This window comes from Passer montanus, unplaced genomic scaffold, assembly GCF_014805655.1.
Source record: "Passer montanus isolate IOZ18808 unplaced genomic scaffold, ASM1480565v1 scaffold179, whole genome shotgun sequence".
Classification (NCBI taxonomy): domain Eukaryota; kingdom Metazoa; phylum Chordata; class Aves; order Passeriformes; family Passeridae; genus Passer; species Passer montanus.
The window spans coordinates 368,155-394,681 of NW_024365270.1; the positions used below are offsets into that span (position 1 = coordinate 368,155).

The window sequence follows — 26,527 nt, forward strand, 5'->3', positions numbered from 1 at the left end:
GAGCCCCCCCTCCCCCTCCCTGAACGTTTTATTCCCTGAATTGTTCCCGGAGCCGCTTCCATCATGGAATTACATCTTTTCCCTGTGTGCGCAGGGTTATTAATAGCTGCTCTCCTTTCGCGGCTGCCGGGGGCTCCGCGGGACAAAAACCCCCCCGGGGGGGCACTGCCATCCCCGGGGCCGCAGATCCGCAGGACAGAGCCTGGAATGGCACGGACGGACCCACGGCACGGACAGACCCACGGCACGGACAGACCCCCGGGGGGGTTCACTGTCACCTCCAGGGCCCGCAGATCCCCAGGACAGAGCCTGGACAGACCCACGGCACGGACAGAACCCTGCAGACCCCTCGGGGGTCGCTGCCAGCCTGGTGCCCAAGGACAGAGCCTGGACAGACCCACGGCACGGACAGACCCACGCACGGACACGTTCTCAGCTCTGGGTGACCCCGGTGGCACAAGATTCCTGCCAGGGCCCCGTCCCACCCCAGCAGAGGGGCCGGGAATGGGGAGCAGAGCCCCAGGGATGGACCCCAACCCTCCAAGGCCTCTGGAGCAGCCCCGGGGGTGGGCTCAGAGGGGATCCGGCCCCAAAGCCGAGCTGGGAGGTGTCAGCACGGAGAAATCCTGGTCCTGAGCCACCACGGGGGAAAGGAACCGCTGGAAAATCCAGCTCGGGGTTGTGGGTGCCAGCAGGAGACCCAAAGGGGGCAAAGCCTCAGACTGGGAGCAGCCACGGCATTCCCAGTGCCTGGGGAGCCGGGGGGGGAGCCAGCCCCTGAGCAGACCCCTGGCACTGGGGGCACCACCCAGGGGTGCCGAGATTCCAGGAGATTCCCCCGGCAGCTAAAACCGCTCCACGAGGCCGGGGATATTTTGGGAGGCCAATGCCAGGGGGCACCGAGGCTTCGCGGCCGCTCCCGTTGGAATTTCCAGCGGGGAATGGCCCTCGGTGCGGTCTGGGAAGGCAGAGAGCCCCCGGAATGTCACCTTGGGGTGGGAGCGCAGCGGGATCCGCAGGACGGGCTCCAAAAAACATCCAGCGGCTGCCGCCGCTGCCGAGGACGGGCTTTGAAGTGCAAATGAAGGATTTCCGCCAGGTCGGGAGTTAATTTGGAAACAAAACCGCCCCGGAGTGTCCTGGTGGGACACTGGAGGTCCCTGGGCCTTGGGGACAAAGCTGGGGCCACCCCAGAGCTGCGGCAGGGCCGGGAGGAGAGAGGGAGGCAGGATGGTCCGAGCTGCTGGAATTGTCTCACCGGAGCCTTTCCCGGGATTTGGGGGATTTGGGGTCCCCAGAGCCCCCAGGGACAGCGCTGGCTCATCCCGTGGGATTCCCAAGGCTGGGTTTTCCACGGAGCCCCTTCGGGGGGAAAGGGGAGCACCGGGACCCCCCCTCTGTGCCCCCTTTTTCCCCCTTCCCAACATTTCCCAGGAAGTTTGGGGCCGAGGGCAGCCCCAGGGGAGCTCCCACGGCTGGCAGGGATCCCTTGGACACCCTCAGGAATGTTTGGGATGGGCAAAGGGAGCCCCCCGGGCCAGGGGGGGATTGCAGCCCCCCGGACCTTTGGGGTGCAGGGGCTGAAGGGACGGGAACGGCTCCGGAGCTGCTGGTCCTGGGAACAACCTGGGAATAATCCTGGGAATAACCTGGGAATAATCCTGGGAATAACCTGGGAACGCCCCTGCGGCCGGGTTCCGTGGAAATGTTGGGAAAACGGGAAAATCCTCCCTCCCCAGAGGGCAGGGATGGGGACAGGGATTGGGATTGGGAACAGGGATGGGGTCAGGGATGGGGACAGGGATGGGGACAGGGATGGGGACATCACTTTCCAGGCCTGGCACAAGATTCAAAACCACCTCGGCCACCAAGAGAGACGGCAGAGCCGGGATTCCCTCGGCTGGACAATCGCGTTCCAGAGGGTGGCACCGGGGGGTGCTGTCCCCTCGGGGGAAGCACCGGGTGACAGAGCTGGGGACCGGCCCCGAGTCCCCACGGGGTGTCCGAGGCTCCAGGACCCGCTCAGGGTTTGGTTTTCCCTCCTTTTCCAAGGAAAATCAGCTTTTCCCTCAGAGCATCAGCCCAGACCCAGCAGAAGCTCCTGGATGAACCCACCTGGGATTCCTGATCCCAGGAATAATCCCGGGAACAGCGGGGTGTCCCCGGGCCGCGGTGGTGGCACGGAGGGCCGGTGTCACCTCCGGGGCTCCAAAATCCGCCCGTGGCTCATTTTTATCACCTTTTCCAAAGAAAATCAGCTTTTCCTCCTCTGTTAGGTGGGAGCTCAGCACATCAGCGCCGGGGGCTGCTGGTCCTGGGAATAATCCTGGGAATAATCCTGGGAATAACGGGGTGGCACCGACGGCAGCTGTGACACAGCACTGTCACCTCCGGGGCTCCAAAATCCGCCCGTGGCTCATTTTTACCACCTTTTCCAAAGAAAATCAGCTTTTCCTCCTCTTTCAGGGGGTAGAGACCAGTCCGGGATGAACCCGGGATCTGGGAATAATCCCGGGAATAATCCCGGGAACAATGCCGGGAACAGCGGCGTGTCCCCGGGCCGGGGTGGTGGCACAGATGGCTCTGGTGACACAGAGCTGTCACCTCCGGCTCCCCCGGAGAGGAAACGCGAGCTCGGCACTCCCCTCCCACGGCGTCTCCGAGCGGGGGCAGGAGCCTGGCAGAGGCTCCCGGGAGATGAAGCAGCAGGAAAAAAAAATAAAATGAAATTTAAAAAATAGGGAAAATCAAAATAAAAGTGGGTTTTTAATGTCTGGTTTTGGAGGGGAATAAATGGATCCTGCCCGGGGTTTTCTCAGGGTTTTTGTGGAGCTGGAGGAGCGTCCCGGGGTGGATTCTTTGCTGATTGATTGATTGATAGATTTGATTGATTGGTTAATTAATGAGGGTGGAGCTGGAGTTTTGGGGGATGAGGGATTCATCCCCAGGGAAAGGGATCGGGGGCCTCGAGCTGCTGACGGAGCCAAATCTTCAGGGGTTTGGGGCTCTCCAGCTGGGATCCCGAAATCCCCAGGAGTTTGGGGTCTCTGGGATGCTCGGGAATTCGGCACCTCCAGCACCACCAAATTCCTCGTGATGCAGCCCAAAAAGCCCCCCCAGAAATCCCAAGAGATGCTGGAAGAGTTCGATCCACGCCCGGGCAGCGATGGGATCGAGGAGGGGAGGATGTGAGGAGGAAATTCCTTGTGATGCACCCCAACAAGGCCTCCAAAAAACCCCAAAGCCACCCCAAAAAACCCAAAACCATCCCAAAAAGGCCTCCAAAAAACCCAAAACCACCCCAAAAAGCCCTCCAGAAAACCCCCCAGGAAAGGCCAAAAAAAGTGCAAAGCCCCGAAGCCACCCCCAAAAAAGCTCAAAAAAGGTCCCAGAACCCTTCCAGAAGGCCACATCCCCCCAAAAACCTCCCAAGAAGGCAAAAAACCACCCAAAAAAGGTTCCAAATAACCAAAAAAGCCCCTTAGAAAGAGAACAAACCCCTCAAAAAACAAACCTCTCAAAACCCCTGAGAAAGGCCCCCAACCCCCCCCAAAAGGGCCCTAAAACGGCCCCAAAATACCCTTCAAAAAGCCAAAAATACCCCCGCAAAAAAAAACCTCCAAAAAGACAAAAACCAAAAAAACCCTAAAAAAAGAGTCCGGAGCCGTTGTTTTTGCACTACTCTCAGTGTTTATTCTGCGCTGCCTCAGCCGGGACCGGACCTGGCCCATAACCAGAACCGGGACCAGAAACGGAACTGGGACCAGAACCAGAACTGGAACTGGGACCAGAACTGGAACTGGGACCAGGATCAGAACCAGAACCAGGCCCAGAACCGGGCCTAAACCCAGGCCCAGGCCCAGCCCCGGCCCCGCCCGGGAACGGCTTTTTTTTATTTTTTATCGGCCCAGAACCAGAACTGGGACCAGAAACGGAACCGGGACCAGAACCAGAACCGGGACCAGAAACGGAACTGGGACCAGAACCAGAACTGGGATCAGAACCGGGCCTAAAACCAGAACCAGAACCGGGCCCAGAACGAGAACTGGGACCAGGATCAGAACCAGAACCAGGCCCAGAACCGGGCCTAAACCCAGGCCCAGGCCCAGCCCCGGCCCCAGCCGGGAACGGCTTTTTTTAATTTTTTATTAAACTTTTCATATTTTTAACTTGTTTTTTCTTGAATTTTCTCTGATTTGGTTCCACCTCTGGGCATTGCCGCCCCCGCCCCAAGGAAAAAGGAAAAGGCGGCGCCGGGAGGGCCCGGGCGGGCTGGCCGGGGGGTTTGGGGTTTTCGGGCCCTTTGGGGTTTTTGGGCCCTTTGGGGTTTTCGGGCCCTTTGGGGTTTGTCGTTCTGCGTCGGGCAGAGCACTGAAGGCACATTCACGTCTGATACCCTGTACTGGGGCAGCACGGAGGGACAAAGGGAGTGCCACGGGAAGGGGAGGAGGAAAAATGGGGGAAATAAAAAAAAATAAAAGAAAAATGGAGAAATGGGGTGGGGAAAAAAAAAAAGTTAAAAGGGTTGGGGGAAATGGGAAAAAGTAGAAGGGGAAAGGAAAAAAAATGAAGAAAAATTGAGAAAAATGAAGAACATTGAAAAAAAGGAAATAGTTGGAAGGGTCGGGGGAAATGGGAAAAAGTTGAAGGGGAAAGGAAAAAAATGAAGAAAAATTGAGAAAAATGAAGAACATTGAAAAAAAGGAAATAAATTAAAGGAAAAAAATTAGAATTAATGGGAAAAAAAAAAGACAGGGATAAAAAGAAAAATGGGGGAAAAAAAAGAAAAATGGAAAAAATAAAAGGAAAAATCAAACTAAAAAATGAAAAGAAACTGTCCAAGAACCGAGGAGCAAATCCTGCCCAGTTTTCCTGCTCCCCCTCCCAGGAGCTTCCCCGACACCTCCACAGAGCTGCAAACAAGTGAAAATTCCAAATCTCCAAACCCTGAACCACCTAAGAAAAAAAAAATCTTGTTTTTTTTATTATTTTTCCCCCCTTTTTTCCTTTTTCCAGAGGAAAAATTTCGCTCCCAACACGGTGAGAAATTCGGGAAGCGGCAAAGAAAAAATTCCTGGTGGATTACTGGGAAAAACCCCCAAAATCCATTAGAAAAATCCCATTTTTTCCTGGGTTTCCCTCTGGAAAAGAGCCAAGAGTATCCCAAAAAAAAAAAAAAAAGGAAAATATTGGGGAATGTTTGACACCATTTTATTCATCTTCAACTGCAGTGGAAAAATAGAAACCTTTTACAAGCGCCGGCGTTGTCAGCTCAACTCAAGTTATATATTTATATATTTTATATAAATTTCTTTTTTTTTCCTTTTTTTTCCTGTTTTTTATTTTTATCTTGTGTTTTTCCAAGTGCAGCAAGAGACCAAAATCCACATCGAGCCTGATCCGAATCGAGCCCCGAAAAAGCAAAAAAAAAATCCCAAATAATTCCAAATAAAAACTTTTAATCCCATTTTTTGTGTTTTTCTTCACATCCAATTTCCTCTCCAAGCATCACCTCAATTTTAATTTTTTTTCCTTCTTTTTGTGCATATTTTTATTTATTTCATTTTTTTTCCACCTCTTTTTGAACTCTTTGGCACAATTTTGATTCTGCTACAGTCCGAGTCAGGAGATCTCTGTTCCCAATTTGCAGCACTTTTTAAAAAAAAAAAAAAAATCTCATTTTGAAATTTTTTTTCCTGACATTTTTGATTTTTTTTTTTTTTTAATTTTTGAAGCCTGAAACTCGCTGGACAAATGGATTTTTCTATTCCCTGCAACCCAAAAATTGTGTTTTTTCCCCCATTTCTACATTCACAGTTGAATATTTAAGGAAGGAAAGGCGCTTTTGTTGCTGAGCAGGACAAGCCAAGAGCTCCAAACATTCAGCATTCCCTAAAAATAAAATCCCTAAAAAAAGCGACTTTCCTTAAATTTCTTTTTTTTTCCCCTCTTTTCTACTTTTTTCCCCATCTCTTACTGCCTGAACCTCAGTTATGAAATGCAACAGCTGAACCCTTAAATTCTGTATACTTTAGATTTTTTTTGTCTTTTTTTGTCTTTTTTTTTCCCGGAATATTTTTTGTGGGTTTGGGAAAAAAAAAAAAAAGAAACTGCAAAAAATTTTTTTTTTTTTTTTTTTCCCGGAAAATTTTTTGGGTTTTGGGAAAAAAAAAAGAGAGAAACTGCAATGAATTCTTTTTTTTTTTTTTTTTGGGAAGTTGAGAATGTGGATATGACCTCACTCACACACACTCACTCCTCTTGGAATTCCTTCTCTCTCCTTTGGGATTTGCCTCATCCCGGAGATTCCCAAATCCCTGGGAAAATCCCAAATCCCTGGGAGATTCCCAAATCCCTGGGAAAATCCCAGTTTTCCACCTCTCTCTCTCTCCAGCAGCCAAAACCTCACAGAGCACCACTTTCATCCCAATTTTCCCCGTTTTTCCCTCGTTTTCTCCTCCGAGCTCAGCCGCTCTTGGGCTGGTGGGAATTTTGCTTTTTTCCCCCTTTTTTTTGGAACTTTTGGGGCACAGAATTCCCTCCTGGATGCCGGGGGTCACCAAAGGTTGGGATTTTTGTTCCGAGCCTCACTCACTCATCCTCAGCATCCTCTCATTCCCAAACATTCCGCACACGTCCTCACTCCCGGGGTTTTGGGGGGTTTTGTAGGAGATTGGAGATTTTTCCTTTTTTTTCTTGGTGTTGTTGTTGGTTTTTTATCCAGTGGGGGTCCTCAGGTGTCGTCCCAATGGTAACAGATCTGGAAAAGGGGGAAAAAAGGGATTTAGGGGAAAAAAATGGGATTTGGAATGGGGAAAAGGGATTTGGGGAATTCAGAGGGGGAAAAGGAATTGAGGGAAAAATGGGGGGAAAAGGGAGGAAAGGGGATTCAGAGAAAAAAGGGAATTCAGAGAAAAAAGGGAATTCAGGAGGAAAAAGGGAATTCAGGAAATTAAGGGGGAAAAAAGGGAAATCAAGAGGAATAAAGGGAATGAAAGGGAAGAAGGGCATTAAAGGGAATTCAGAGAATCAAGATGAAAAAATTGAATTCAGGGGGCAAAAAAATGGGAGAAAAGGGAATTTAGGGGGAAAAAGGGAATTCAGGGGATTAAAGCCCTGGAATTGGTTAAAAATGTGGGGAGGTGGCTCCTGGGTTGGGCTCCATCCTGGAGATTTTTCCAAAATTAACAATTCCAGGATTACAACAAAAAAAACCACCCAAACCTAAACACCTCAAATCAGGAGAAAAAAAAAGTGGGGGGAAATAATTGGGTTGGATTCAATCTTGGAGACTTTTCACTTTAAAATTGAGAAAAAAATCAACTTTGTAGGATGGAAAGAGAAGTAAAAACCCCCAAATGGGGCTTTTTCCCACCAAAACCCAGGAAACAACCCCGTGGGAGACACAGCTTTGGGACTGTGACTCTTCCCAGGCTAAGCTGAGCCAATTCCAGGGTTTTTTAGGGGGAAAACGGGGATGAGGCCTCACCAAGCTTGGTTCTTGAGCTTCCTCAGCTCTTTCGTGGCCCAGGTGGCGAGGGTTTTCGTTTTGTTCGTCTTGGACCTCCTCCCTTCCGTTAGCAGTTCGTGGATCATGGGTCTGGCTTCTACTAATTTCAGAACATCCTTCCCAAAAGCTGTACACAAATCCCTGGAAGCAAAAAAAAGTTGGGGAAAAAAAACACGTGAGTGGTACAAAATGCTGGTCAGGGGGGCTGATTTTGGGAAAACTGGGATTAAATAAAGCTCCAGCTCTTGTCCAAAGGGTGATTTCTCCATAATTCTCCTTAAATCCGCAAGAGAAATGAAAACACCTCCACCTGGGTTTCTCTGTTCCCTAAGGATAAGGTTTTATGGGTTCTGAACTCCTGGAAAAATCCTACACCTGGGATTTTTGTGACAGCTTTCCCACCTAGTCCCTTATCTGTGGAATCACTTCACACCTTGAGCAGAACACCAAACTCCAACCCAAAACTGACCCCAAAAACTTCAGCCAGGCAGGAAAAAAGGGCAGATTCCAGGATTTCAACCTGGCTTCCTCTGTTCCCTAAGGATGAGGGGGTTTTTGGGGGGTTTTAACTCCTGGAAAAATCCTAAACCTGGGGTTTTTCTGACGATTCTCTCCCCTGTGAAATCCCCTCATACCTGGAGCCAAACACCAAACTCCAACCCCAAAACTGACCCTAAAATCCTCAGCCAGGCAGGAAAAAGGGGCAGACTCCAGGATTTCCTGGGAGAAGAGGGGCGGGGAGGCCTCACCCTATGAGGCCGGCGGCGCAGGCCACCACCCCGTCCGTGTGATCCTCGTCCCCCGCGATGTGGTCGATGTAGGACAGGATAAACTCCACCCTGGGCTGCACCAGCATCACGTCAGCTGCAGGGAAAGGCCTGGTCAGGGCTCTGGGAATGCTCCCAAAAACCAGCCCGGGTCCCACCTGCACCCTCCCTCTGCGAGGGGAATGATCCCGGATTGTTTGGGGTTTTTGTTGTTGCCTGCCCTGAGGGTTTCTTGGGGCAGGGATGTGAGAAAACCAAAAGGAGGCTCCTGGATCCCTGGAAATGTCCCAGGAATGTGGGGATGTGGCACTGGGAATGAAGGGGGGGAAAGGGGATTCAGGGGAAAAAAGGGAATTCAGGGGATTAAGGGGGAAAAAAGGAATTGAGGGAATTAACAGGAGAAAAGGGAATTCAGGGGATTAAGGGGAAAAGAGGGAATTCAGGGGGAAAAAGGGAATTCATGGGGAAAAGGGATTCAGGGGAGTAAGGGCAAAAAAGGAGATGTGGTTTGGAGGTGACACTGGCTGGTTCTAAAGGAAGGGAAGGAGCAGGGATGTGACAAGGATGTGACAAGCCCAAAAGGAGGCCCGGGGAGGTCTGTACGGGATGTTTGGGAACAGCCAGGATTCCAGCTGCAGGGGCTGCCTTTCAGGATGGTTCCCAGGGTGGATGCCCAGGGATGCCACTCACGGTGCACGTTCTCCTGGTCTCCCTTGAGGCCCTGGATGATGCCAGTGTAGGCCTCCAGGCAGCCCTCCCGCAGCTCGTTCAGGTAATCCACCATGTCGTAGTCGGACTGGGGACAGACACACGGACAGAATGAGCCCTCAGCTCCAGCTCTCATGTCTTCCAGATCCCAGAGGCCTGAGAGTGTGACTCTGAACTTCATATAGTGTTAGCAAGTTCTCCTCAGTCACACAAAATAATCATTTTCCAGCCCAAGAACCAAGGACACCGCTGCAGCTTCAGGCCCAGAAAGTATAAACAACAAAAATGCCCAGAAAGTGTGAACAACAGCAAACTGAGGGGAACAATCTGCAAAAGCTGCAGCTGGAATTGGACAATTAACCCCAAGATGGAAATGGACCAAAACTTATAAAACTCTGAGTCCATCCTGGGTGTAACCTTAGCCAGGCCCTTGTACTGCCCAAGGCGTGTCCTTGAAGCCTTTTAATAAACCCCTACTTTATTCCTTGAACTCTGTCCAGCCTCTTTAGGCACCAAGGGGAGACCCTGGGAATGTCCCCTGGACTGGGGACAGCTCACCTTGTCCACCTGGGCCTGGGATGCCTGCTGGAGGGTGTTGAGCACCACGTCCAGGTACTTCTTGAACTCGCCCCCGATGGCCAGGGCGATGTCCCCGAACACCGAGAGGATCTGCGGCTTCACCGACCTGTGCACGTTCTCATTCTGGGGAAAACATACCCCAAAAAGGTCCTGATCAGTGTGGGAAGGGGGAAAGGAAAGGAGGGAATGGCCTCAGGCTGCACCAGGGGTTTGTGTGGGGCGTTTCGGAATGTTTCTCCAGGGGAAGGGGTGTAAAATGTTGGAGCGAGTACAGCCAGGGGTTGGAAAATGCCTGGAAATGTCCCAGGAATGTGGGAGAGGGAGGAAGGAAAAGGGAGGGAGGAATTCAGAAGGAAGAAAGGAATTCAGAATTCGGAAGGAATTCAACAGGAAGGGAGGGAGGAATTTGGAAGGAAGGAAGGGATTTGGAAGGAATCCAGGCAGGAAGGAATGAATTCAGGAAGGAATAAATTCAAGAACTCAGGGAGATTCAGAAGGAATTCAGGGAGAGAGAGTGGGAGAGAGGAAGGAATTCGGGAGGAATTCAGGAATTTATTTAGGAATCCAGCGAGCTGATAAATGAGACTTCCCCAGAACCCAAAGCCCTTGCCCCCAGCACCTCCTGGCCGCCGCTCAAACCACGCCGAACACGAGACATTCCCGGAGAATTCCTCCCACTTTTCCCAGGCTTCTCCCACCTCCCACTCCCCTGGGAAGAGTGAGCATCCAACTGTTACTCGGGAATCTCCCACTCACCCCCAGGTTCTCCAGGAGCAGCTGCATCACCTCGTCGCAGAAGGGGAGGATGTTGGACTGCAGGGCTCGGCACAGGTCCCCCACCAGCCCCACTGCTGACAGGCAGACCTGCAACGGAGCAGGGATCAGCTCTGGGATCAGCCCTGGGATCTGGGATCAGCTCTGGGATCTGGGATCAGCTCTGGGATCTGGGATCAGCCCTGGGATCAGCCCTGGGGAGCTGGGATCAGCTCTGGGATCTGGGATCAGCCCTGGGATCTGGGATCAGCTCTGGGATCTGGGATCAGCTCTGGGATCTGGGATCAGCCCTGGGATTTGGGATCAGCCCTGGGGAGCTGGGATCAGCTCTGGGGAGCTGGGATCAGCTCTGGGATCTGGGATCAGCCCTGGGGAGCAGGGATCAGCTCTGGGGAGCTGGGATCAGCTCTGGGATCTGGGATCAGCCCCGGGGAGCTGGGATCGTCCCCCGGGAATCTGGGTCCAGAGGGATGGGAGGGTGATTAAATCCCCAGCACATCCAGGAGTGGCAGGGATTTGGGTTGGAAAAACATCCCTAAAAATCAAATTCAAAGGGGAAATCCCAGCCAGGATTTGGGCAGGAAAAACAACTCCAAAATTCCCATGGAGGCCATCAGGATTGATATTCCAAGGGTAAATCCCAGCCAGGATCTGATACTCCAAGGGGAAATCCCAGCCAGGATCTGGGTTGGGGAAAAAACCTCCACATTTCCCTGGAGGGCACCAGGATTTGACATTCCAGGGGGAATTTGCTGCCTTATCCATAATTTTCCTTGGAAGTAACTAAGAAAATGTAAGAAACCAAAGTTCCACCCTCCAAGGTGGTTTGGATTTGAGAATCCTGGGGTTGTTTGGGTTGGAAGTGACCCCACTGGATGGGCAGGGACAACATTCACTATCCCAAAACTCATCCAACCTGGCCCTGGAAAATTCCAGGAATGGGGCAGCCACAATTTCCCTGGAAAAGGGAGAAATTGGATCCACACCTGGTACTCAGCGTAGTTTTTCAGCCCAATCCCAAGGAAAGGTTTGAAGGCATCCATGTACTTCAGGAATTCTCCACCCAGGACTGTGCAGGGAGAACATTCCAGTGAGAAGGAAAATCCCAATTTGTGGCATTTGCCGTAAACAAGAAATCAGATATCCCTCAAATTCCACCCAAACCCAGTGAAAACCAACTCTCCACTCGACAACTGAGAGCCGTGAAGTTACCCAGGCCCTCCTGGACTGGACAAATTCCCAAATTCTTATTGCAAGTAATAAGAAAATACAGCAGACCACAATTCCATGTTTCAAGGTGGTTTAGATTTTGGAATCCCAGGATTTCCTGGGATAAAAAGAACCTTAAAGTGACACCTTCCAATACCCCAAGTTGCCCCAAGCCCTGTCCAACCTGGCCTTGGACACTTCAGCCATGTGAACACCCCCAGCTCTCCTTCACTGCCTTATCCACATTTTTCCTTGGAAATAGTAAGAAAATACAAGAAACTAAAATTCCATGCTCTAAGGTGGTTTGGATTTCAGAATCCCAGGATTTCTTGGGTTGAAGGGGACCTCAAAGTGCCACCTTCCATTATGCCATGTTGCTCCAGCCTCAGACACTTCCACGGACGGAGCACCCCCACCTTCCCTGCCCCACAAATTACATTTCTCACCACTTTGCCCAAAATTCCCAGATCCAACCCCATCCCTGACCTTCCACCAGGGTGCTGACGGCCATCAGGGCGTCCTCCTGCACCCCCCCGGAGCCGGCCGTGCTCTGGAACATTCTGAGCAGCGACGCCATCACCACGTCCGAGATCTGCAGCGCATCCTGGTGCTGCACCTTCCGCAGCACGTTCTGAGGGAAAAATTGTGGAAAACGGGCAAAAATCACCACGCATCCTACAGGGAAAGCACTGCCACAGCCCTGGGTCTGCTCCTTCTGAGGGAAAAATCACGGGAAATGGGCAAAAATCCCCATTCATCCCACAGGCAGAGCGTTCCCACAGCCCTGGGTGCTGCACCTTCCGCAGCACATTCTGAGGGAAAAATCGTGGAAAACAGGCAAAAATCACTGCTTATCCTACAGATAAAGCATTCCCACAGCCCTGAGAGCTTTGACAAGGATGAAAGAGCTGCTGTTTGAACCCTTTTGCTGCCAAAAAAATCTGCTTTTGTGGCTGCAGAGTCCCGCTCATTTGGCTGCATTCAGATTTTCCAGCTGAATTTCCCTTTCCTGCTGCATGGGCTGTTCTCAAAGCTTTGCCATTTGTAAGCTGGAATTAAATGTGACCAGCCCAAGTTTAGCCTATTAAAAAAACCATAATAATGAAATTCTTTTTTTTTTTCTTTCGCAGCTGAGCATGTAGGGGTTGAACCTGAGTTTGGCTTCTGAATTAAAGTTTAGAAATGCTGGAAGTAATTAAAATACAACAGTTTCCAGGAAAATAAAAATATTTAATTTCCAGAAGAAAGATTTAGCCTATTAAAAAAAACATAATAATGAAATTATTTTTTTTTTCTTTCGCAGCTGAGCATGTAGGGGTTGAACCTGAGTTTGGCTTCTGAATTAAAGTTTAGAAATGCTGGAAGTAATTAAAATACAACAGTTTCCAGGAAAATAAAAATATTTAATTTCCAGAAGAAGAGTAATTATTTTAAAGTTTCATTTTTCACTCCACAAAGATGGACTTTGGCTGTTTATATAATTAAGACTCGATTTATGGAATTATAGGACGGTTTGGGTGGGAAGGGAGCTTAAAAATCCCCAAATTCCATGGACAGGAACACATCCCACTAAACCAAGTTGTTCCTTCCAGGGATGGGACTTTGTCACTTAATTTTCAATATTAATAAATGCTTTTTATTCTGCTGGATGTTCGTAATTGCATTTCCAGCAAAACAAAAAAAAAATTGGGAAAAAACCCCATATATTTTATTTTTTAATACTGAAAAAAGCCCCACTGCTAAGTTTCACTTAGTGGTTTTTAAGCATTTGCTGCAACTGGGTAAAAAATTCAGGTTCCGGTTCTGGTTTAGAAAATAAAATTGGCATCCTAGTTCCACCTGGATTACACTCCCCAGGCAGAGATCAGTGCCCATCCTGTGAGATTCCAGGGTGAAAATTCTCCATTAAATTAAAACTCTTTCTAAGATTATTCAAATTTCCCATTATTTTCAGAAATTATGCTAAAACTGGAGAGTGAAAACAACCACAAAGCTTCTGAGGATGAAATTAAGGATTTCTCAAATCAACCTGGAGACTACCTGGGTTGCTCTGAGCTGATTTTTGGGGGAAAAAAATCCCTTTTTTGAGTGGTGTTTACAACAGTAAACACTGCACTGGTGGCTCCTGCTCATCAGCAGATGTTTAATTGGGAATTCTGAGGACACTCAGAACATTTTAATTGCTGCCATTTGGATCAGGAGCACCCAGCACGAGAGGCAGATGAGGGAATCAAAGCCTTGAGGGAATTTTTTTTTGTTTTCTGTGGGACTGTTGAGGCTGTAGCCAATCCAAGAACCAATCTGACAGCACAGACAATCTTTTACAAAATCCCCAACAGCATTCTTTGAGTCATACTGCCCTGAATTTTGTCACTAGAGCACAACTTCGAGACTTCTGAACCTTGCATCACCTCCCACGTGTCAGCTGGGACCCAAAATCCACTTTTCTTTATTCAATTATCAGCACCAGGAGCTGAGGTTGCAGCTTCAGGGGCACAAAAACACCCCAAAAATCACTTTATTCCCACAACAAACCCAGGAGAGAGAATTTACCTGGAGAGTAGCACAGAGAAGGGACTGGAGGTCGTTGAACTGGATTCTGTCGGAGGTGCTCTGGATGTGAGACTGAAACAAGAACAAAATCCCACATGTGAAGAGGCTGCCTGGGATCCTGGCAGCTCCAGGGAGAGCCAGGTTGTACTTTAAATATTTGTTCTTTTCAGATTTCAGAGCACAGGGGCTGTGAAGAAGCTGAATATAGAATCCCTGAGTGGTTTGGGACCTTAAATCCCAAATGGGCAGGGACACCTCCCACTATCCCTGGATTTGGACACTCCCAGGGATCGAGTTTTAAATTTAAATTTTTAATTTTAAATCAGGATTTACCCACCTCCATCTGCAGCACTTGCTGCAGCCTCTCCATGATGACCAGGGTGGTTTTTTGGACAGCAGGATAACAGTCCTTGGCACTGTTTTTCACTATTTCCATCAGGGATTCATAGGCAGAACTCCTCAAGTTATTCTGGTGTCCATCAGGTCTGCAACAGAAGGAGGAAGATTTGCAGCTCTGAGTGCTTGGAAACAGATTTTTTTTTAATTTTAGTAAACCAGCAACAGCTCCATTTGAGTGCTGTGACAAGCAGGAGCCACTTGAAAAGCCTTGAAATAAAGAGAATTTGTGAAGCCGCTTCTGGCAGTTTTCTTTTTAACAATTTTCAGTTTTTAAAATGATTTTCAGTAGCTCTCACAACAAGGAGAGGGACAGAAGGAGGCTCAGAATTTGTGTCAGGTGAGCAGCACTTCAGAGCCCCTCCCCAGACACCCCTGAGGGTGTGAAATTTGGAATTAAGGCACCTGGGATGATTGATGGGCTCCCGAGCCGTGAGCCAGACACTCCACTCCTGGCTGGATGGATGAAGACAGGAAAGGAGTTTAAATTTTGATCTGGGAGAAGGTTTTTAAGGAGAATCAGCAGCAAAAACAGCTCCATCAGTCCATGGAGCTGATCCAGGAACTGAACCTGGAGCTGTCAGATTTATGTGACCTCCGAGCCACCACAAAACTTGGATTTTAGCCTTTTTCCCTGCATTTGAGAGAGGGAAAAATAAAATATTTGGGACTGTTCTGGGAGCACCTGGAGCTGACGGAAGAGATGGAAGCCACACAAAAACCATCAGAAAGGAACAAACAGGGATCCCTGATTATGTCCTGCTGCAATTCCTGATTATCCAGGGCCCTGCAGCCAACGGGGCTGAGTCTTGTGACTGCACAAAAAAGGCAGAGTCTTAAAAATGTGGAGTTAAACTTGGAGATTTGAGGGAAAATGGGGGAGATGTGAGGGGAAAACGTGAGAGAAATGTGAGGGGAAATAGGGGAGATGTGAAGGGAAAATGTGAGGGGAAAACAGGAGGGAAAATGGGCAAGGTGTGAGGGGAAAATGTGAGGAGAAAATGGGGGAAATGTGACAGGAAAATGGGGGAAATTCAAAAGACAAGGGGGAAGGGACACTCCTGGACTTCCTAAAACCAGATATGGACAAAATTATGAGAAAATGTTCAGTGGGAAGAGCTGTTTTTCTGGGATTTGCATCCTCTAGGGTTTTTTTTAATACCAAATAAAGCCATGTTTTAATCCAACACCAAATCTCTGCTGCCAGGAAGAGCCCAAAAGCGTGGAGTGGTAAATAAATGAGAAAAGGCTTTTTGGAGAGGTTTTACCTGTCTGCAGTCTCCAGCAGTTTCTGCACTATCAGCTCAAAGGAGGAGGATAAGCAGTAGGTTGCTGGTTCTTCCTGATCATCAGCCACATCTGCAGCTTCATAGGCAGCTTCAGCAAGGCTGGAGAAGGCCTGGAACACAAAATATTAAAATATCCATTGGTTTTCCACCCTCACATCTCCAGAAATTCAGATTCCATCAGTTTTTGTTCCAATAAGAAAAAAAAACCAAAAACCAAAAACCAAACAAACAAACAAAAAAAAACCAGCCAAACCCCAAACCAAAAATAACAACCGAAAAACCCAAAAAAACCCCCAATAATATATATCAACCAATATAAATACAGAAAATTTTGGAATAAACACTATAAATATATAAATTGATCTAGATCTATACATTTAAATTTCATTTATATATTTTAATTTATATTTAATAAGACCCCCAACAGGAGGGTGGAGCCAGGTGGGAGCCAGGCCTGCTTGAGGATAAATGGAAGAGATTTGAAGGAAAATGGGGGAGAACCATGAGGGGGAAATGGGGGAGACTCATGAGGGGAAAATGGGGGAGATCCATGAGGGGGAAACGGGGGAGATCCATGAGGGGAAAATGTGAGGGGAAACGGGTGAGATCCGTGAGGGGAAAATGGGGGAAATAGGTGAGATCCGTGAGGGGAAAATGGGGGAAACGTGACGGGAAATGGGTGAGATTCATGAGGGGAAAACATGGGAGACTTGGTTGGACCCAACAACCTCAAGGGATGTCCAGGCTGGGTATTAAGGAAAATCCCCTCATGGAAAAAGTCCCAGGCATCTGAACAAGCTGCCAGGAGCAGGGCTGAACTCCCGAGCCCTGAACCGCCCAGCGAATTCACGGATGAGCACAGAGGAGCCGGCACAACTCAGAGCTGCTGCCGGCGGAACGCTCGGCCTCGGTGACACCACAGCCCCCAGATCCCACCGGGAGCTGCTTTCCCCAGTGGAGCTGCACTCCCGCGGGCTCGGGGGGCTCCTCACCCAGCAGACGTTGGTGGCCACCCTGTGGAGTTAAACTTGGAGATTTGAGGGAAAATGGGGGAGATGTGAGGGGAAAACGTGAGAGAAATGTGAGGGGAAATAGGGGAGATGTGAAGGGAAAATGTGAGGGGAAAACAGGAGGGAAAATGGGCAAGGTGTGAGGGGAAAATGTGAGGAGAAAATGGGGGAAATGTGACAGGAAAATGGGGGAAATTCAAAAGACAAGGGGGAAGGGACACTCCTGGACTTCCTAAAACCAGATATGGACAAAATTATGAGAAAATGTTCAGTGGGAAGAGCTGTTTTTCTGGGATTTGCATCCTCTAGGGTTTTTTTTAATACCAAATAAAGCCATGTTTTAATCCAACACCAAATCTCTGCTGCCAGGAAGAGCCCAAAAGCGTGGAGTGGTAAATAAATGAGAAAAGGCTTTTTGGAGAGGTTTTACCTGTCTGCAGTCTCCAGCAGTTTCTGCACTATCAGCTCAAAGGAGGAGGATAAGCAGTAGGTTGCTGGTTCTTCCTGATCATCAGCCACATCTGCAGCTTCATAGGCAGCTTCAGCAAGGCTGGAGAAGGCCTGGAACACAAAATATTAAAATATCCATTGGTTTTCCACCCTCACATCTCCAGAAATTCAGATTCCATCAGTTTTTGTTCCAATAAGAAAAAAAAACCAAAAACCAAAAACCAAACAAACAAACAAAAAAAAACCAGCCAAACCCCAAACCAAAAATAACAACCGAAAAACCCAAAAAAACCCCCAATAATATATATCAACCAATATAAATACAGAAAATTTTGGAATAAACACTATAAATATATAAATTGATCTAGATCTATACATTTAAATTTCATTTATATATTTTAATTTATATTTAATAAGACCCCCAACAGGAGGGTGGAGCCAGGTGGGAGCCAGGCCTGCTTGAGGATAAATGGAAGAGATTTGAAGGAAAATGGGGGAGAACCATGAGGGGGAAATGGGGGAGACTCATGAGGGGAAAATGGGGGAGATCCATGAGGGGGAAACGGGGGAGATCCATGAGGGGAAAATGTGAGGGGAAACGGGTGAGATCCGTGAGGGGAAAATGGGGGAAATAGGTGAGATCCGTGAGGGGAAAATGGGGGAAACGTGACGGGAAATGGGTGAGATTCATGAGGGGAAAACATGGGAGACTTGGTTGGACCCAACAACCTCAAGGGATGTCCAGGCTGGGTATTAAGGAAAATCCCCTCATGGAAAAAGTCCCAGGCATCTGAACAAGCTGCCAGGAGCAGGGCTGAACTCCCGAGCCCTGAACCGCCCAGCGAATTCACGGATGAGCACAGAGGAGCCGGCACAACTCAGAGCTGCTGCCGGCGGAACGCTCGGCCTCGGTGACACCACAGCCCCCAGATCCCACCGGGAGCTGCTTTCCCCAGTGGAGCTGCACTCCCGCGGGCTCGGGGGGCTCCTCACCCAGCAGACGTTGGTGGCCACCCTGGGCTCGGCGCTCAGCCCCTCCATCAGGCACTGCAGCAGCGGGGCCAGGTAGATGTCATTGATGGCGGCCTCGGGCAGCATCTCGCAGATCCTGCCCACGGTCCAGGCTGTCGTGTCCCTGACCACCACGCTGGGGTCCTTCATCAGCTCTATCAACGTTGGCATGGCCTGGGAGGAGCCAGGAGAAACCAGGTGAGGAAAAGAATCCTGTGTTTGTCCCAGTCCTGAGGTTTATTTAGGATGTATTTTGTTTTATTTCGTATTAATGGTTCTGTTCCCTAATGTAACCCCTCTTCCAAACACCTTCACCAAGGATGGTTTTACTCAGCATGCCTAAAGTAAAGGCAGCTTCTGCATTCAGTAAATACTGTGTTTTTCACTCCTTCCAATGTATTTCTCCCCCAATTCTTTCCTACCACAGTCCCAAAGCAGATTTGAGGTAACATAATATGGGCGCCAGGTTATGGATCAAATACAGGATTTGGATTTGAGATGTTCTCCTCCAATTAACCCCAGGATTTTGGGCTCTAAAAGCCTCCAAAACAGGTGACATTCTTCTGATTTCTTTTTAAGTAAGAGCATACAGAAATCAGACATTCTCCTCCAAATAACCACGTGATTTTTAGCTCTGGAAGCCCCTAAACAATGGATTTTTACCTCCAAAACCAGATTACACCCTCCTGATTTTCCTTAAACAAAACCCTCACTCAAACCAAACACCCTCCCCTGAGAAACCACGAGACTCTGAGCTGCAAGCCCTGCCAAGAACGGACCTGTATGACTAAAGGTTTGAGCTGGTTGGGCTCCGGCCCCTCCAGGATGCAGCCGAAGGCCATGACGGCCGCGTCGCGGTACCTCCAGTCGGGGTTCTTGATGTGCTCCTTGATGAAGGGCAGCACGTGGGGGACGATGTCGTCCTCGCAGCACGTGGCCAGCAGCATCAGGCACACCCCTGCTGCCTTGCAGGGGTTCCAGTCGTCGTCGTCGTCATTCTCGTCCTGCAAAAACCATCCCCGGGTGATGCCTGAAATTCTGACTTTGATTTTTCTCATGTTCTGTGCTGCTCTGGTGTGTGGGTCTGAGATTCGTACTCAGGGCTGGTAAGATCTCTTCATAGAGGAGGGAGATAAACATTCCTTTTACAGCTTGGGACCAAGGACAATCACAAGTTACAAGAGCACATTCTGTCAGGAATAGAGGGAGCCACCAAACCCCTCTGGGAACCACAAGTTTTTAACAGGGAGTAAATGAAGCCAGGCCTAAAAACCCCTGGGACCAGAGCCCACATGAGGCAGGGGCTGTGGAATATTTGGGTCAAAATCCCCAATATTCCAAACAGGAATACAGGGAATCACCAAACCCCTCTGGAAACCACAAATCCTGGGATGTGATGCGGGAAAAAGGAGGCAAGTCCCAGTCTCAGCCCAAAAACTGCTGCATCACTGGCTCAGAGTGGTGCATGAAAGCTCATCACAGACCAGGGACCACCACCTCCTGAGGCATTTTTGGGATCCAGAAGGGATCAGAGGAATCCAAAAGGCCATTCCCAAAGGAGCCAGGGGGCAGGAAGAGCTCCTGAGCTGCAATTCCCTCAGGGAATGTGGCACTCACCTGTTTTGTTAAGGTCTGCGTTAGAATAGGGACCAAATATTGCAGTGCCCCCTTGGCATAGAACTTGCTGGTGTGCTCTGGGGGCCGTCCTTGTTCTGCTGCCTGGAGAGAAGAAAAGGAGGTGAAAAGTTTATTTTCATCAATATTTTTATCTGTTTCTATAGAATTTTTTTTCAGCATTAAGAGGCTGAATGATCAACTCCAGGAGACACAAATTCCCTTTCCCCCATGCTCCTCCCCAACAGGAACTCTGAGTTACCTCAAGGGCACTTTGCACCGAGTTAAATATTCCAAAACCCACTTTAAATATTCCAAAATCCACATTAATTCCTCATCCCTCCTCACAGGGCACAATTATCCCCATTTTCACTTGGCTGTCAGGTGTAATTACCAAGTGACCCCGAGGTGAAGGAGCAAAAGGTTTGGAGCAAATAAACCCCACCCCACTGCTGCTGCCTGTCCTTTTCTCCTTGATTTTTTTATTTTTTGGGGATGCAAGCATAAATATAGATTTAGCTGCTTTTAAAAAATGGATGTGATTCATGCAGAGCCCTTCAAAGTTTCAGCTGTTATTGATCTCCACAGATAATTTCTGCAAACAGCATCTGCATGCAGAACAAATTCCCCAAATTCCTCTCCAGCCCCAGCCATTCCACAGGATAATTACTTTTATTTCATCTAGGATTCTAGGTTTGACTCACAAATCATGGATTTTTATGGAATGTGAACCATCTTTTGGAAGAAAAACCCCATCATGGCCAGGGCAGACCCCAAAATCTTGGACATTATTTCATTAATCCCATGGATTACTTCCAGAAAAAAAACCATGGGAGAGCCCTGTGATAGGAGCTGCATGTGGATTTGGGTGGAAATAGGGAGTAAGAAAGGTAAAATTGGGTTATCTGAACAAAAGCCACCAGGCTGGAGAGGGCTGGGATCCAGCTGGGATGGTGGAGGTGGCCCTGCCCATGGCTGGGAATGGATGGGATTTAAGGTCCTTCCAACCCATGGGAATAGATGGGATTTAAGGTCCTTCCAACCCAAAGCATCCCAGGATTTTGGGATTAACAGCAATTCCAAATGCAGAGCCAGCTAAAAATCCCCAATTTACCAGGGGGAGCAGAACCTGGGCCAGCACCAAGTGAGGAGCCAAAACCTCCTCCCAAAGGAGGAGCTCCAAACTCCCAAATGAAGAATTAAAAGCTCCCAAAAGGAGGAGCCAAAATCTCTCCCAGGACTTTTCACTTGGTGCTGTGAGCCCAAAACCAGCCGGGCATTTCCCCATTTCCCTGGAAGGGCAGGAGGAGCTCCTGGGGTGTCCAAAGCCAGGAACTGCAGCATTCCCAAGGATGGCCAAAGCCAGGAAGTGCCAGGGTGGCCAAAGCCAGGAACTGCAGCATTCCAGGGTGCCCAAAGCCAGGAACTAAAGCATTCCCAGGATGCCCCAAGCCAGGAATGGCATTGCCAGGGTGCCCCAAGGCAGGAGTGGCATTGCCAGGGTGCCCAGGCAGGAGTGGCATTGTCAGGGTGCCCAAAGCCAGGAGTGGCATTGCCAGGGTGCCCAAAGCCAGGAATGGCATTGCCAGGGTGCCCCAAGGCAGGAACTGCCCCATTCCAGGGTGCCCCAAGCCAGGAATGGCATTGCCAGGGTGCCCAGGCAGGCATTGCCCCGTTCCCAGGTGCCCCAAGGCAGGAATGGCAGAATTCAGGGGTGCCCAAGGCAGGAATTGCCCTGTTCCCAGGTGCCCAGGCAGGCACTGCCCCGTTCCCAGGTGCCCAAGGCAGGAGTGGCAGCATTCCAGGGCAGCTGAGGAGCTGCTGCCTGGCCAGCCCACCTCGGAGGCCTCGATGGCCAGGTCCATCTCCTCGTCGCACACGTTGGACCAGAACTCGATGCCCTGCAGCGCCACCTCGTCGATGTCGCTCTTCATGGCCTCGATCGTGATCTGCCAGCACAGGGGGAGAGGTGGGCACTGACCCAGCCCACCCCGGCTCTGGGGGCACGGGCTGGGGGGCAGCACAGGGGGTGCCATTCGATTGAAATATTCCATTAACTCAAGGTAGCGGGGTGCAATTTGATTTAAATATTCCATTAACTCAAGTTATCGGGGTGCAATTTAATTTAAATATTCAATTAACTCAAGTTATTGGGGTGCAATTTCATTTAAATATTCAATTAACTCAAGTTATCAGGGTGCCATTCAATTTAAATATTCAATTAACTCAAGTTATCAGGGTGCCATTCAATTTAAATATTCCATTTAACTCAAGTTATCGGGGTGCAATTTAATTTAAATATTCAATTAATCCAACTTATCGGGCTTCAATTTAATTTAAATATTCAATTAATTCAACTTATCGGGGTTCAATTTAATTTAAATATTCAATTCATTCAAGTTATCGGGGCTCAATTTGATTTAAATATTCCATTTAATTCAAGTTATCGGGGTGCAATTTAATTTAAATATTCAATTAATTCAACTTATCGGGGTTCAATTTAATTTAAATATTCAATTCATTCAAGTTATCGGGGTTCAATTTAATTTAAACATTCCATTTAATCCAAGTTATCGGGGTTTCAAATCACAAATAATCCCATTTCCCCCCTATTTTATCACCTCAAACTGAGTTTTTTGTCTCATTTGGGATCTCGAGGATGGGTTTTTAGGGATTTTTTAGGGATTGGGATTACCAGGGGTACAGAGGAAAATCATGAATGGAAGTTTTTAGAGAGATGGCCTTCAGAGAAATAAAAATGGAAATTGAGGGAGATTTGGAAAATAAATATCAGAAATATCAATAGAAACACACAGAAATCAAAGAAATAAATATGAGAAATACAAATATAAGTAAGGGAAAATCAGAGAAATAAATACAAAAAATACAAATATAAATAAGGGAGAAGCAGAGAAATAAATATGAGAAATATAAATATAAACAAAGGAAAATCATAGAAATAAATGTGAGAAATACAAATGCAAATAGAGAGAGAGCAGAGAAATAAATATGAGAAAGACAAATGGGGGAAACCACAGAAATATAAACATAAATAGAGGAAAATCAGGAAAATAAATATGAATATAAACACAGGGAGATCAGCCAAAAAAAGTGCGAAACAAATTCAAATGGGGAGAAATCAGAGAAATAACCCTGAGAAATAAAAGTACAAATGGGGGCAAATACAAGAGGAGGAAAATCTGATAAATAATCATCACTATAAATAGAGGGAAATAAATTTCAATAAAAACATAGGGAGGAAAGCTAAAAATATGAGAAATATAAATACAACCAGGGGAAAATCAGAGGCATGAATGTGAGAATTAGAAAGAAATTTTATTTATTATAAATACATACGTTATTCTATATTAACCTATTTAATAAACTACTTACACATTATTAACATATAATATCAACATATAAATGTATAAATATTATGATATTATTATTTTAATATATACTTATTTGTTATCTATTAAATTATTATATATTAATAAACAAGTTACTTTATAAATAACCTTTAAATGACTTTATAAATGAACATAAAGCACTCACAGCAAAGAGGGCAGGCCCCATGTAGGTCTCCATGTATTGATAATAAAGGGACATTATCTTCACCAGGTTCTGTAAGGCAGCCACTCGTACCTGGGGCACACAAAATGCCCAATTTCACACAGGTCTCTTGTTTTTCACGTATTTTTGGCAGGCAGAGATGCCCCAGGAGGGGAATTTGGAATTTACTCACCCTTGTGTCTGGACACTGTGTGGCTTCACAGACTACTTGCATAATAAAGTGCCTTTCAGACTGAGAAAACGAGAAATAAAAGGACATTAAAAGGAGTTTAAAGAAGAATTTAAGCCTTCAAAGGCTTCCCAGGGAGGGTGAATTTAGTCTGGACCAGCACAGGCACAGGGCACCACTCCCTGCTCTATTTTAAACCATTTTTTCCCAAAAATGGGAATATTTTTCCCCAAAGTGGGAGTATTTTTCCCCAAAAATAAAGTGAGATTTTTTTCCCCAAAATTGAATAGTTTTTTTTCCCCAAAATGGGAATCCAAAACTTCCATTTCAAAATAAAGACACGGCAGAACTTCAGAATTCAAATCCTGCTGGTCCCTGAATTATTTCAGCAATTTCTTAAAACAAAGGAGGGAAGAAAAAAAAAGGGAAAAAAGGGAAAAAAGGGAAAAAAGGGAAAAAAGGGAAAAAAGGGAATACAAGGCCCCAGCTGCCCTCCCTGATCCAAGTCTCAGTCTCCACAGGATTTATCCATCAAAACTCAGCGTGGTGCATGAATCCTCATCACTGACCTGGACCAGCAGCTGCCCTGCACTCCCACCCCACATTTGGGGCTTTTGGGGGTTTTTTGGGGCTTTTTGGGGCTTTTCTCACCTCTTTGTCGAAGTTTGCTTTGGTGAATTCCAAAGAGTTCAGGAGTGCGTTGGTGGCTGCAAGCTTCACATTGTTGCTGGGCTCCTCCTTTCTCATTCCCTGGATTATGGCAGTCAGGATTTCATTGGATTTGTCCTGGAGCTGCTCTGGATCCTGAAAAAATGTATTCCAAAAATCTGGGTAAAGTTATTTATGATATAAATAGATTTTTAAATTTTATTTGTGATTTAAATGGATTCTTAAATTTTATTTATGATTTCAGTAATTCCAGGGATTTGTCACAACCAAATTTCCTCTTTTATTTTGCTCTTCTCCTCAGTGGAACCAATCCCTTGAAAACAAAATGCAGACAAAAGCCACAAACTCAGCCTGCATCTCTGCACTTCCTGCAGGGAATAAAATCCCAAAAAAGCAGCTCCCATTTTTCAGTGGCAGGTCCGACTTTCCCAAGAAATTCACAGCAAATTTTGCAAATTCCTGGTAAATGCAACAGACATTTTATGGAAGTTGCCTCAAAAAGCAAAATATCCCCTCAAAAAGCAAAATATTCCCACATAAAGGGGAATGTTCCCTCAAAAACTGAAATATTCCCACATAAAGGGGAATGTTCCCTCAAAAAGTGAAATATTCCCACATAAAGGGGAATGCTCCCTGAAAAAGCAGATTTCCTGGCCCAGCCCCAGGAGGGCTGCCCTGGGCAGAGGGAATTCGGGATTCTCCGGAGCAGGGAGGATCCAGGGCTGCTCCCTGCTGTCCCTGGGATGTGGAGCTGAGCTGAGGTTTTCCCTCCGAGTTCCCTTCAGGAATGGTGACCTGGATTTGGGGTGGGAAAGGAGGTCAGGCCTTCCAGGAACCTGCCTGGAGCTGCCAGCAGGGGGAAAAGTCTCCTGGAACCAGGGAATCCCTCCAGAGCTGGAAAAACCTCCTGGAATCAGGGAATCCCTCCAGAGCTGCAAAAATCTCCTGGAATCAGGGAATCCCTCCAGAGCTGCAAAAATCTCCTGGAAATCAGGAATTCCTCCAGAGCTGCAAAAATCTCCTGGAAATCAGGAATCCCTCAAGGCTGGGAAAGCTCTCCAGGAGCATCAAAGTTTCCTGGGAATCCTGAAGGTCAGGAAAGCCTCCAGGATCATAAAGTTCTCCTGGAAGTCAGGGAATCCCCTCCAGGGTCATAAAAGTCTCCAGGAAATCAGGATTTCCTTAAGGTTGGGAAAGCCCAGGACCATAAAAGTCTCCTGGGAACCCTTCAAAAACAAAAAATCCAACTTAAAAGCCCCAATCCAAAATCCAGCCAAAAAAGTCCAACCTAAAGAACGCAATCCTAAACCCAACCCACCAAATCCAAAAAACTTCAACCCAAGAACCAACCCAAGCCAAAATGCAACACAAAGAATCCAAACCAAAATGCAAAAAACTCCAAACCAAAGAATCCAAAAAACTCCAACCCAAAACCCAACCCAACGAACCCAAAATCCAACCCAATCAACTCAAGAAACTCCAGGCCAAAGTCCAACCCAACAAACCCAGCAAACCCAACCCAACCCAACTCAAACCCAGCACAGTCTCCAACCCGTCCGATGTCGTGCTGCAGACCCGCACCCCGGAACCCTTCCAACCCAAAGAATCTGAAGAACCCCAACCCAACAAATCCAACCCAAAATCCAACAAAACCAACCCAACAAACCCAACCCAACCCCGGCATGGTCCCATGCCATGCTGCAGACCCGCACCCGGAACCCTTCCAACCCAAAACCCAACCCAAAGAACCCAGCAAACCCAACCCAGCAAACCCAACCCAAAGAACCCAACCCAAAGAACCCAACCCAGCAAACCCAACCCAGCAAACCCAACAAACCCAACCCAACCCCGGCACGGTCTCTGACCCATCCCATCCCATGCTGCAGACCCGCACCCCGGAACCCTTCCAACCCAAAGAATCCGAAGAACCCAGCAAACCCAACAAACCCAACCCCGCAAAGCCAACCCCGGCACAGCCTCCGACCCATCCCATCGCACACCCAGCCCCATCCGCGCCCGCGGCGCCGCACTCACGATGTCCTGGCAGATGTAGCCGATGGCCTCGAGCGTGGACTCCTTCATGTGCTCGGTGCTGTGCTGGTTGGTGACGTTGGCCACCAGCTGCGGGATGAGCTCGGGCCACTGGTTCATGGGGATCTCGGCGCAGGCGATGCCGGCCACGCACTGCGACGCCGAGCTGGGCCGGTACGTCTCGGTGCCCAGCGTCTGCAGCACCTGCGCGGCCA

The 26,527-nt window shown here is 48.1% G+C and overlaps 1 protein-coding gene across 1 annotated transcript; it reads right to left on the bottom strand.

Moving 5' to 3' along the window:
• Positions 1–7,485: 7,485 nt before the first annotated feature.
• Positions 7,486–26,527, bottom strand: KPNB1 (karyopherin subunit beta 1). Its single transcript, XM_039704663.1, has 18 exons — positions 26,316–26,527; positions 24,264–24,416; positions 23,616–23,675; positions 23,426–23,515; positions 21,709–21,819; positions 19,874–19,975; positions 19,036–19,260; positions 18,239–18,430; positions 17,226–17,356; positions 14,438–14,585; positions 14,101–14,172; positions 12,034–12,178; positions 11,325–11,407; positions 10,321–10,428; positions 9,544–9,687; positions 8,968–9,073; positions 8,260–8,374; positions 7,486–7,651 (listed from the first exon to the last, which is right to left on the bottom strand). The coding sequence occupies exons 1-18, from the start codon at positions 26,430–26,432 to the stop codon at positions 7,486–7,488; spliced, it is 2,268 nt and encodes a 755-aa protein (XP_039560597.1). The 5' UTR covers positions 26,433–26,527.